Below are 13,887 nucleotides of genomic sequence, written 5' to 3'. Positions count from 1 at the left end.
TGAATCTCACCTGATAGATAATACAGAGATGGAAGAACAGAGAACTGTTTAATCACAGTGAGAGCTGGAAGAACAGACTCCTTGCAGTTAGCTTTTTATTACAGCTAGCTTTGCATGCAGAATTCAGTCCTTGCAATCCACAGGAAACTCAGAAATTAATCTTATTTGAACCTTGACCATACTGGTGAATAAACTGATTTTTTGGTTGTTGTTGTTCTGTTGAACTTCATGTGAACTTATTAATTGCTGGACTATATCGTACCACTGAGTTATTACATTTACACTGTTAATAGGTTCTATTAATGTCTGAGTTCATCTTCAGGTCGTAGATCATTAACTGAGGCATGGTTTGCATTGTGGCCTATTTTTCATGAAAGGCTTATTAAGAAAGACAGAGACTATCAATGTTAATGCCATTCGCTTTTCAAGAATCTAATGAGGTCATTAGTTTCTATGTTTAATTGAAGTGCCAAATGCAGACATAGACGATAAAAATGCAGTTGACCTCATCTTTACTACTGTTGTGCAGGAATACGTTATGGCAGTATTCTCTCCTGCCTATTTCTGGATGCATGTATTTTTGCAAGAAATTAAGCAGGCATTCCAATGCTCATCAGCGATGTGAGACCAAGCCTTAAGTATCTCTACAACAACTGAAGGCGTGCGCAAACTAAGTGCCTGTTCTCTTGCTTAGATGACACTGGAAGCTTCCAGAGCCTGAAAACAGATGGTTTTAATAGATTATGTAATATAGGATATTTCTGCAGAATAAGCCTTTACAAAATTATACTCATTCTGAGCACACAGCATATGAAATTACTATACATTATTTAAGCATGCTTCAAGTTTTCTGCATAAAAGAGAATCTCCCAAGCCTCAGTGGGAATCCACTCTCCCTGTTTTCTGCTTAAGTTTCCCTTGACCCCCAATGCTACAAAGATTCACTACCTGCCCCAAGTATCTGCCTTCACGAGCAACACCGTGTAACGAAGAGTACAGTTTTATTGCTCATATTTTACCATACTGACTTTTATCTTGCAATGAAGTGCATTGTTTAATAGACAGCTTGTTTTGCTCCCCTTTAGCAAGATAAAGATCTATGAATTTTATGATGTGTTTATTGCACACCAAACTTACCGAGTACTTCTCACTAAGATGCCAACTCTGATATTCTATCAGATCAGTGCAACAGAGCACAAAATACACACGCCCCTAGGATACAAGCTGTAAAGTGAGATATATATGATCTGGATCCAAGAGATACAATATGTGGGATTTTTTTGCAGTAGTAGGCTGAAGTTTCCCAAATCTTGTATCATTCATCCACATTCTGCAGGTTTTTGTCATATACTTCAGATGAAATTACAAGGTGAAAGTTTATATTTTTGTATACATCTAATGAAATAAATACAGCCTGCACTTGGTTCAGATTCTGTCACAGAAACGAAGCATTTAATATTTCAGTCTGACTCCTCTGGGGTACAGGAGAATGCAAATAAGTTTTTTTCTTCCCACTTCACAGATACTTCCACCTTTAGAAATCTGTTCCAGAAAGATCCTAATCATAGGGAAAGACCTATAGGGCACTGTTTATCATTACGCACACTAAACTAGAAGAACAAAATTTTGCTTGCCAAAATAGTTTATATATACACTTTAGCACATCTGTGGGATTATGCATTTGTCTCCTAAATGGTAATGGAAGACATTTGTATAAACTGAAGCCAGTTCACAATAGGATGTGAGTGCCCGCTGTCTTTGCTGAAAGACTGTATACGCACCTTTGCATAAACAAACTCCATTAACTAGCTCCCAACCATTTAACTTTTTAAGCCTGAAACCAGACATAAGCCATTAGAAGTATCAACTTCCCTATAATTATCACTTTTCTCTCAAAATACTAATCTGGGTCCTGGCTTATCACTCCCATATCCAATCTCAGGCTAAAGCTGAGAATGCAGCAGCCAATGACAAAAGCAAAGCATCAGAAAACTGCCCAAGTTAAACATCCCAACAAGAAAAAGACCGCAAGAAAAGGCTGAACACACATTACAAATTGGAAGTGAAAAAAGGGCAAATTAGGGCAAACCTAATTTCAGTGATAAACCATTGTGGTGAGTCCCACAACAACTCACGCTGTAGCCTTCACAAACAAATGCTGGCTAGTCCTTTACAACTTAAGCAATAAACAAGGGAGCGTGCCAGTATGAAGAGATGTTACACAAGTTCCTATTTGTAAGTTTGCACAAAATATTGTTAACAATACTACCAACAAAAAGCCAGTGGGATGGATGGCTAGTCTGCCTTCTGAGAATGAGACAAGTGAGGCGTCAATTTGGACATGCAAGCTGCACATCTGAAACAGCTTACAGTATTTCCACATTCTCACAGTGTGTTGTAATTCAGGGTGCCTGTGCCACACAACCTTGTAGATCTCAATAAGCAACAGCTTGCAGTAAACTCAGAACAAACTCATTTCCAAGAATAAGATGCTTTCCCACAGATACAAGCAAGCAATTCCAAGAGTCCCAGCATCCCACGATGCATGGCTGAAAAGTTTGTTACAAGCTGCCAAAGTGGTTATGCACACAAAAGAAAAAACCCAACAATGTTAAATGCCAATTAAAAAAAAAATATTACCTTGTGTTTGTTTACAAAGTCCAAAGAGTATATTCTACTTGTTTGGAATCACTGTTTTAGTATTTACAGTAATAATATTGTGATATACTTCTGTATGCATTTTAGTTGTAAGTTTTAGTAGTCAGTGCTACAAAGCCATGAACAGGACTGAGAGTGTGCGACATTCATCGGTAAGAAAACAGTCTGCTTAATTACCACTGCTGCTCAGTTGTGAGACTCAAAGGATAACAAAACTCGAATGCTTCAGTGTCAAAAAGTAAGAGAAAGAAACACTTCTGTTATGACTTTGGCTCAGCTTGCATTACTTCTGGTCAGAAAGAACACTTCATCTATCAGAAGTGAGCACTTAATAGAATTGACAGTTCATCTTTAAGGGTTGAACAGCACTGTAAAAGCAGCAGACAGCTTACAAGAAAGCACCTGAGATAAAATTACTCCTACACCTCCTCAGAAGTATTTTTCAAACCTCATTATCTGATTTAGATGTTTTAGGTTCTTTAAAATGTGGACGAAGTATTCAGAAGTACTGCAAGTTCTCAGATCAAAGATCTGTTTTTTTTCACTTTCCTAAGGAAGATTTTTGTTAGTGTTGCAACAGTTTCCGTATACTTCTTTAAAGCCATGATGGTTCTCTTTGAAATTAAGCTTTAAAAAAAGAATACATATTTCTTATACTACAGTTCATATGGTAAAAGTATGAAAAGAAAAATAATACTTAAAATTGCATTACATTAGGATTTTTAATAATTTTTTTTTTTCCTGTTTCAATCATCTGCGAAGTAAAAGTTATGGCTTCACTGCCATGTTCAGTAGATGGGAAACGTGATCATATTCAGTATTCTCAAATGCTTTGAGGGCAAAAAACTTAAACACTTGAAATAAACAGAGGGGTTGTTCAGGCAACTTACAGGAGCTCATGTGATCTGTTACTGCCTCAGCTGAGTGGATGGGAACTGGAAGTGGAGAAAGCACAGCTGCAATTCAGTCACTAAAACTCCTGATTGCTCTGACTGCACCTACTGTGAAATTATTTCAAGAATAGTTGCAAAGACTGAACTATTTCTTGGAATATTTGTCCAATGCCTCCACTCCATGGGCACCAGTACCAGAATCAAAGATTTCTACTCATAATTTCAATGTCAATGTTGTATTACATTCCTCAAGAACAGGTTACAACAAAAAATAGGAAACCCAACCTCCCATCAGCAAATAAAGCATAATAAAGCATACAATCAGCATATTAAGTCATGATTGCTTCTTGGTTTGGTTGTTTGTATTTTAATAAAGTATTTGTACTGATAATCATCCAGGATGAAGCTAATTTTTAAGTTCTACAAAACAAACCTCAACTTACTCGAGGACGGAATGAGTTGCAGCCTGAGGATGGTAACGGTACAGCAGAAGGCAATGGTTCACTCGAAGGACTTCACCACCCTTTTGGAGATGTTTATAAAAAAACAACAAATCTTCTGGAACACCCTGGAAGAGAAGAGTTATTTCATATCATACCACCAGGTGACCACAAGAACATAAGTAGAAAAATATACATGATATCATTTTGACAGGAAAAAGCTTGAAGCAGATCAGTCCCAAAAAGAGAACCCAGCTGCTTCACAATTCACAAAGCCCAAAGTGCCAACCAACCAGGTAACTTATTGCAAGGGAACACTGACTTCCATTTTAATAGAATTAAAGTTCTTTCTTTGGTTGCCAAATATTGGTCTCTACTTAGGAAAGGTGAATCAGACTCCATAATAACAGATGTGAACTTTCAGTGAAAATAAAAATGGTTGGAATTAAGTACTTGAAAGTAAAACATTTTTTCTTGCAACTTATTGCCTTGTCGTGTTCTTCATATGGGAACTGCAAGCAACAGTGCTGAAACTGCAGGGAAAAATCCTCCTAGAACTGTGCAGCCCTCAGGCTCCCAAAAAGAACAGAAATGTCATAATCATACACAGCATTTTCCATCTAAAATCAGAACATCTTCACACCAGACACAGTGTGTCAGAAGATCGTATGGCACACAGTATTCAAATACGTCTCATGTACCAAAGCATAAACCCACCTTTAGTGATACAGCCCCGCAGTGTAAGTGGAAAAGCATCTATCTACATTTTGCAGTGGAGCAACTTCTTGAATATTTGGGATTTGGCTACATCAGTTTTTCTATGCTTAAATACAAATTTTTTTCTTTTCTCCAATCGAGTCTTTAAACGCTCCCATAATTTTATCATGCTAAAAACCTCTGATAGAATCATTTTGCCAAGTGCAGAATCAGTAAAAAGCTGAAAGGTAACACAACAAAGCAATAACTACTATGGAGGAGGAAAAGACAGAAATAGATCTGCTTCTGTAGGAATAATAAGGGGGCAAAAACCTCAATTGTAGACATTCTATTTCAACACACACACTCAAAGAAAAACCAAGGGGAAAAAAAAGGAATTGAATTGTTCCCCATTACCACAGCTTCTGAATTTCTTCCATAATTAAGAAAATGAGATTCTTCAAATTAAAGCTCTGGACACAAAATGCCTATGTGGTTTCTTCTGGTCTTCCAGTTACAACAGTAACACAGTTCAGTGTCTGTTTTTCATACCCACCACACTGAGAGCTCATGTCAGACATGGTCTGGTCATGTCACAGGGGAGTAGAGGGGATAAGACAGAACGGCTTTAAACCCAGAAAACAAATGCAAAACACTCAGTTGAACACATGCATCTTGGGAGAAATCATAACTAAATCAAGCTTTGACTTCACCATAGCATAGATTGATTTAAGGCACTGAATTGGACCACACTCCCAGATACACAGATCAAATCGGTTCTGGTCTGATTGCTTGGTAAGGGTAACTTATCAATAAAAGCTCATGTTTGTCTTTTGTGAATACTTGTTTAATTTCTAGCTTAAGAGTTTAGATACAGAAGAAAGCTTCTAGAGAACTCTATATAATCTACAATTTAGATGGTAAAGTCAGAAGCAAAAGGATCTTTCCTAAGGCCGTCTGGTTCTGGAGAGCTCTTTTTCTTTAACTAGCAGAAACACTATGAAATAAAGTACACTCACTGCCAGGAACAAGCAGGTGCCTTGTATTGCTCAGCAGTGGCCTCTCACATTACAAAGGAGCAGCACTGATGCACATCTTTCAGGGTAGGAAAGATGTTGACTGTGTTACAGATCCTGCAGGGATGGGACTTCCTACAGCTCCTGAGCATGTCAAGTTTGGTGCAATACAAGAGTTTCTTTCCAATTCAGAGACATTACTGGATCCAGATGGCATTTTAAACACCAGGAATCTTTGTCAAACAATGTAGCTTTCAAAGAAAAGGCTGTTTAAGTGCTGAAGGGATATTTTAGCATATTTTTGGAATAGCTAAAAATATCAATCTAGGGTATCACCAACAACCCACCACATAAAGAGTCTTCAGCATTAATATATAATTATATTGCACGGTTTATATGTTACCAGACTACAAATGGAATTTTCTACATCAAAATCCAACCATACGTGCCATGTTGCTCTAAGGGCTGGCCTCAGCAGCCTGCCTCACTCCAGCCAGTGTCTATCAGCTGCTGATTAAGACTCCTAGGGATAAAAGCAGTTTGCACCTGCTCTGTTTTAACCACCAACACTGGCCACATTCAGATTAACAGTTCACTTTAACATGTTGCTTATAAGCCAGTGAAAGACTTGTACTTAGGCTAAAGTTGCTACATGGAATATATCACAAAGAAAGCAATTCTTGATTCCATGCTAAGCTGTTTCTTATGGGATCTTGGTGAGAGTTTGTTTCACTATTATTAATTAGCTTCTTTCCTACTACAAACTTTAGGACATTAGTTGAAGAAAAACCATCACGTTACTGTTACAGTAGAGGTGCCTAGAAAATAGGTCAAGTGGTGCCTATTAGAACACATAGGATTAAGCAAAAAAGGAACCCAAAACTCAGAGTTCTTCAGCACCAAAGCAGAGTTGTCAAGTAAAAACTGAAGCACTTAAGTGAAATGTTAGACTTATGGAACGAACACGTAGAGGAGGGTGGTGGTGTGAAGGTGAACTCAGAACATGGCTCTGGCGAGGGAAATCCTCCTCCCTCAGAATCAAATGCCCTTCTGCCAGGTGCCAACATTTAGCAGTATCTGCTGTTCAAAGAGTACTGACGACAGGAAGAACTACTGAGCTGTTGGAAGTGAAGACTAAGAAACTGTAGCCATTCTCTATTTTAAATGTGAAAGTGGAAAAAAAAAGTCTCTCTCAGGACTTTCATGAAGGCAATTTCTGTATTAAATTACAATAGCATTTTTATTTTGTATGGAACTTCTCACTGAAATTATGTATCTCAAAGAGAAATTACCATGGCTGAAAACATTCCTTACTTTAGCTTCTATTAGAACAGTGGCCAGAAGTATGCAAGCAGACTAATCTCAAGCTACGTTAAATAGCTTGAGATTAGTTTTATCCAGAATGCTCTCAAGTCTCTCTCTGAAAAACTGTCATACCATCTTTCGGCTCCTATCCCAAATCATGGCTTTAAATCATTTTCCTTAGTTATAAGACCCGAAGCCTCTAATGTTAAATTCACTTAATTGTTCGCAAAGTAGCAGGTTAGAAGAAATTCTTTCAACCAAATAAATTCAGCTAAATTTGGTTAAAGATGATGGGAAGGGATGGGATAAATTCTAAATGGTATTTAATGATAGGCGAACCAAAAAATGTTATTAGGCATGGGGAATGGAATGACTTTTCAAATAGTTTTCACAGACTCATTTATCATTGGCTCCATCACTTTCATTCTTTTTCAGATCAAATACTGATCTCCGTTCAGCCTAAACTATAGCAAGAAAAACCATCAGCATCTGTGCTTTCTCAGACTCTTACCCAGATAATGTCAGATTAATTTTTTAAGATTACATACAGTTTATGTATTTATATTCTGTCAGTCTACCCATACTATTAACATAAACATCAAATCACAATTTCCTCCATGGAAGAATTATATTCCATTTGTAGTAAGCACTGAAACATGAAGAACAGGTGTTTGGATTTAAATCCAAATGAGAAATGCAGCTTTTTGGCATGCAAATAGTTTAGCAGATGGAGAAGGCTGAAACGTGGACATTTGTTGGCCTCTTTCTGTTTATTTGCAGCAATATGACACTTAGAGGTCACACTTAAATAGTAACTCAAAAAAGGAGATGGAAGAGATCAAGTAAACGCAATGAGATAGTGGGTCAACTCAGAACATACAGCCATACAGGTAAGATCATTAAGAGCACTCATCACTAGTTTATAAAAGCACCAGTTCATAACAAGTCTATAAACAGAAACTCTTTGCCTTGAATTCTTTTCAAATGGAAAAAGAGTCAAATCAACTCTAAATACTTACAGTACTAAGCACTAATAAATGATTTTGTATCCTCTGACCTCATTTGTTTATGATCAGTTGCACTTCTTATTAGTAATTTGTTGAATATCTTCCATACTAGACAGGGTTAATTTTGACATGTCGGACAGGTCACAATAAGGACAAAAGGTTGAACTTGTTAATGATAATTTTTAGGGGTACACTGTTGCTGAAGATACATTAGGACTAAGAGTGTCAATATATTACAACTGAGCAACCAGCAGCACATACACAACTACATATATAAAGCTAAATAAAATTGCTAAAATGGCATAAAAACACAAAAGAAAACCTAATAAAGAAAGAAAACCAAATATGAAGGCAAAACAAACAGAATAATGGCATGTTTAACTTAACATTTAACTCTTGAACTTTATCATTAGGCTTGGGGTTCTACTGTTCTTACTGTGTTGCAGCTTGCTTTCTTTTTGAGTTTACTAAGAATGCTCAAGAAGTTACATCAAACATTCTTCAGGGAATTAAAATACAGTTATAAAGAATGATACTAAAAATGAAACAAAGGGTCAGTGAACGTAGATGGTACTGGGGAACAGGCGCTAGTTCCACCACTCCACATAACTGAGGGCAAATCTTTTCACCATTCTAAACACCTGTCTGTCTGCCAGGGCTTACATTACATTTTAACTGGCAGAACAGAGAGCAACATTTGTATACGTATGTATATGTATGTATACAAACAATGCACAGCCCATTTAGATGATGCAGAAAGAATAAGAACTACCTGTAGTTTAAATACTAAAATAGGAAATAACTTTAGCAAATCTCTTTAATGCACTATTAAAGGAATACTTTCCAAAACCTCACTAAAACCACTGGAACCAAAACTAATAAGGTTTGAAACATGGAATAGGTTTACATGAATCTGAATGAGAGTATCGCTCACCTTTCCACCCTCATCAAATTTTCCTACATGATAAAACCATTCTCGAGAACAGAACCAGGTTGGCATGATGACTGTAGGCCCATGGGAGGTAAACACCTACAGAAAAGGTGGGGGGAAAAATAATCATAAGTAAAGGAGTGTCAAAATCAGTTGGAGATCAAAGCAAAGTTTACACATCCATCAATATTTCTGCAAATACTTTATGTTACACAATTGCTGAAGATTAAGTATAAGAACTAATTCAAGTGCTTAAAATCTAGCACATGCTTTGTGCCTAAGATGCAGTTTATACCAATATCACAGTCAAAAGAATCCAACTTCCTGCTTTGTATTTCTTTACACTGCATATGTTGCAACTCATAGTAAAATTGAGAGTACTTTGAACTGTATTTCAGTTCTTGAGAAATGCACTGGAAGCGACAGTTCTATTAAATATCTCACTGCCAATATTGAAGGAAATAAATTGAGAATAGCCTTAAGTTTAATTTTTTACACTCTGGAACTGTAGGTTGATTTCCTGTTTTATATTCTTTATGCATATATTAAGAAATTTCACTGACCTGTTCTTTTTATCAAACACTTCTGAAGCTTAATCAAGATTGAGCAAGTATTTTAAACACTACCAGGCACTACAGATTTGCTACTTACCTTAAAAGGTTGTTGGATAGAAAATGCTTTAGGGACTCAAAAGGGAGTGGTTATTAATTTCATCCTCTCAAACAGTGACAGCCAAGAACTATACAAATCAGTCTTTGCTGCTTTAAACAAACTTGTTGTAAACACAACTATGAAATAAAACAGAATGTGGATTTACAGAAGGTAAACTGATTCTTTCTTTTAATACAACATGAAATATCTGGCCAAACAAGACTGAACTTGTCAAACAGTACAGTGCAAAGTTAAGGCAGGATACTATGCCTGCTTCCAAGAACTATGAAGGAAGTAAGAAGCACAGCCTCATTTACAAAGGCAGAAGAATGATTACTGACAGTCTTCAAAACGCTGACCTCACGAGCAGATGATTTCATAGTCTGCCATAGTGGCAATGTGAATATTCCTACGTAAAGTTTTAAGCAGCAGTGCATGAATTTAAGTTTTGTCACACGCATTTAAGCCTTTACGTTTTAAAGGTACTCCTCCTGACTTCAGCCTGGGATGGAGTTCCTCAAACTCTGTTTGTATCTGGCAATTTCTACTTCCTCTAATATACCTGAACATAAACCCAAATCTTACACATGCAGTTCTATGCAGACACTTAAATCAAGTCTTCAAGAAAATTGGAGAAGCCTAATAAAAGTCAATGGGTAATCTCTTCCCACTTTTCCTATGGCACAAATCACCTGACCAAATGCAGGCATCCCCTTTAAAATGAAACATGCCACATTCTTACCCCACAACACAATGGTACAACTTCACTGACCAGGAAGAGATCCTAGCGTGGCCCATTTGATTAAGGATTCTCACATTATAGGAACCCACGTTTAGTCAGAATAATACTCAATGGCTATGACACTAACAGCTTGATCATAATTAAAATATACTGTCTGCAGACATGCTAAATGTCAAAAACACCCCACAAAAGCCAGTCGGAGCTGAATGAGTCAAAACAATCCCAGAAAATCAGAGCAGACATGATTAGTCAGTGCAGGGTTATTAGCTCCACACTAATTACAAGGGCAATTGAGTATGGCCCAAACTGAACAATGACCAAACAGTAATCCTAAAAGAAAACAACAGTAGGGAGAAAATCTAGGCCAGAATGCACTGCATTGAATCTCATTTCTGAATGAAAGAAAATCTTCAAAGAAAGCCTTAAGCCTATTGGAACACACAAAATGTGTTTGGAGGGACTAGAATGCCATTTCCTCAGCACAGCCAGGATCATCAGAGAACATAACTGTGCTTAATCTTAAGGAGGTGGCTCAGCGTAATTAGTCATGCTCACATGCAAAGTGCACACAGCCCCAATATCTTTGTCTGTGTTCCATTGAGGTATTTACTGAAGTGAAACTCAACAGAACCAATCTGAAACACATGCCATAACACCCAAAGGTCTTCCCAAAATCTAGGCTTCACTGTCCATCTCAAGAGAGATACCACAGTGTTTGGAATCTTACTGAGAGAACTCAGACTGATGATGAGGTGCCTGTACCACCACAGGTCACATGAAGGTTTTTATCCATAAGATAAATCAAAGGTGATCATTATACTGATAGGGAACTCTGCTTCCCTTTCCCTTGTAATAGCATTGGCACTTATCTGATCTCATGGGCAGCCAGACAGAGCTGTCACTAATAAGAGACCACTTTGGGGGGGTTAATTTCTGTAGCCCCTGTTGATTTTTAGAATTAATCCAGTATATTGGTAAGAAATTAGAACTCTAAAAACCTCACACATGGCTCTGTTGGTAAACGAACTCATGATAACAGTGGTTAACTTACTGCACAATGTATGCTGTGAGGATTACGTGAAAGAATTTAACGAAGCCAGGATTCTGATAACTACAGAGCTTTTAGATGAAGGTATAGATCTATTCAGGTTTAGGATTCCTGAAGAACATGGTATTGTCACAATCAGACTGGAATCCCCCTTCATCACGGTGCTTTGCAAGGTCACACAGGCTGCTATTTCAGCACTACATTTATTAAATTATTTAGAACTTCTATTGTCATCTGGTTTTATTCCAAGGATCAAATAGCAAGTATTTGAAACTGATTTACTCTGGTTTGTTCTTGCCAACTGCTCAGCTATCAAATTCCATTCAACAATTAGAGAGATCCTCTGGACAAAAATAAATAAATAAATCTAAATAATATCGAGTTGATAAAGTGGGTTTCATTTGTTTTGTTTCAAAGCTGTCAACAGCACATGTGATTCTGGTTCCCACCGATGTTCACTTCAGATCATGTCAGCATTCAGTAAGAAGTCTAAGCTCCAGTGCAGAGAAAGGCATTTATGTGTTTACAGTAACTCTTCACTGAAAAGTTCTATTTTCCAAATCAGCAAATCAAAATCTACCAGCAATGTGCCAAGAGAATACATGCAGATGGTGAAATAACCTTATCACATTCTGTTCTGTGGAGTACAGTGACGTTCTCATATTTAATCAAGAGCCCAAATTGCTTTCCAATACAAGAAGCTAATTCCCCCAAATAAAATCCACATTTAATTCTACTTGTGCTATGATATTCACGAAAACTATAATAATGCAGTTCAAGGATTAGAAACAGTCTCCTGTGCGATGATCAATGAAGCTTTCCAATACCCTGAGTCATTCATTAACATACCAGAAGCCAAAACAACAGAGCAAAACAAAAACCAGGGACTCAACCATTTTAAGACCAGTATGAGATGATAGACTAAAGACTCATCACTTCTGATGTTAACATACCAGCACATTAATTTAATAGCAATTGTACCAGGACTCCACTACTGCACATTACTGGGTTTACAACCAGTCAGGTGTGTGTGTGTTGTGAGACTGAAGGACTTGTCCTACTTCAGGAAAGTTTCAGGCAAATAAGCTTTTTTAATCAAAAAAAGAATTACAACAAATTTTACTAAACTTTAGAGAGCCTAAACAGCCAATCTGGTACAGATTACATTTAGTTAATTTATATTAAATTGAACTTTTTTTTTTACCCTTTTCTATGCTTATATAAATAATTGACTGTATCACCTAATCATTGCATGCTTCAATATTAGCTGAAAAATCCCTTCTCTAAAGAAGCCAAGATCTGGCAGGGCAAAAGATATTAAAGATGAGAAATAAAACATGCTGTAACTCCACACTGAATGTTTGACATACACACAGGAATTCCGGTACAGGATTGATTTAAATAATAATAAAAAAGATCTTGCGTTTAAAGTAGGACAGAATCCTAACTGTATGGGCTAAACAGTAACACCTGGAAGTGCTTGCTTCCAAAGGCAATATATTAACTATGGCTTTATAGTCTAATAAATTTGTATTGAATCGTGTTCTTGCTTTATGTGAGCTAGCCTACACCAGTCTCATTATGTTGGGTAAGCTGACAGTATTCTGAATATCTCTTTATCTTAGTTGAACACTCACAGTAAAATGCAATAGCAAATGCCATTCTTCTAGTCTCTTATTTAATAATGACAATAAATTATCCTTCTTCTGAAATCTACAGAATGGAGGCATGCAAAGTGAATAGCCTGTACGATTTTAATGTCTCACATCTTTTTTCCTGACTGTAAGTAGCTAAAAATAGTCTTTGTAACATCCGTGCCTTAACAAGTCCCTAATTCTTTGAAAGTTTCCAGTATTTAAGAAGTATTTACAATGGAATAATTACTCCACTTAGTAAAATGGAGCACTCTATACCACCAGGTTGTGTTCTTCCCTTGCTATTTATGCTGAGCTTACACCATGGAAGAGAGAAAACAACCTGCTTGAGGTTGTATTCAGAGTATGCTGTGATTAAAACAAACAAGGAATCCACTAGAAAAGCAGCACTGACCAATGTTGATGTTATAACTTTAGAATGACCTTCCCATTCAACATTCAGACATGACAGTTAGTACAGTTGCAAAGTGAAGATGGAAAAGGCCTTTCAGATTTGGAAACAGTTCCAGGACAGAACAGTTCCCCTCACAGACAGACTTACAAATCTTCAGTGCTCAGATGACTTGAAAGTAGTTATATTATTCATTTCCCATCCATTAAAACATCAGCTATGTCTGTAACTTATTTTAATATCTTATATACCCAAAATCATATGCAGTATGAAGAAAACCATGCTAGTCCTATGAAAGCCTGGAAAAGTTGCAATATCCAAGGAATGCCTTCAGCTCTGCTAACAAGGATTGCCTGCTCTACAGAAGTATATACTGCTACATATATTTTTGAGTGCTTATTTATCCAAAAGCTTAACCTATCTCACCTGCTAATGCTCACCGATTTTCCTTTTC

The 13,887-nt window shown here is 36.9% G+C and overlaps 1 protein-coding gene across 12 annotated transcripts in view; it reads right to left on the bottom strand.

Moving 5' to 3' along the window:
- Positions 1–13,887, bottom strand: part of QTGAL (queuosine-tRNA galactosyltransferase) — a 98,126-nt gene that overhangs the window by 20,875 nt on the left and 63,364 nt on the right. For 9 of the 12 annotated variants that reach the window (XR_014936753.1, XR_014936752.1, XR_014936755.1 and 6 more), the window contains exons 7-8: positions 8,950–9,045; positions 3,995–4,119 (exon numbers count right to left, since the gene is read on the bottom strand). Coding sequence is in view for 5 of the 12 variants with exons in the window: in XM_015879845.3 (XP_015735331.2) it covers positions 3,995–4,119; positions 8,950–9,045 (221 nt within the window). In the remaining 7 variants the exon portion in view is untranslated. The remainder of the gene's footprint in view (positions 1–3,994; positions 4,120–8,949; positions 9,046–13,887) is intronic. The other 3 variants (XR_014936756.1, XM_032448306.2, XM_085522741.1) reach the window with 1 other exon arrangement.

Source organism: Coturnix japonica, chromosome 23 (assembly GCF_054131305.1).
Source record: "Coturnix japonica strain WE chromosome 23, WE-NBRP24, whole genome shotgun sequence".
Classification (NCBI taxonomy): Eukaryota; Metazoa; Chordata; class Aves; order Galliformes; family Phasianidae; genus Coturnix; species Coturnix japonica.
The sequence above is the reverse complement of the archived record's forward strand: the minus strand, read 5'-3'. Positions and strand labels throughout refer to the sequence as shown.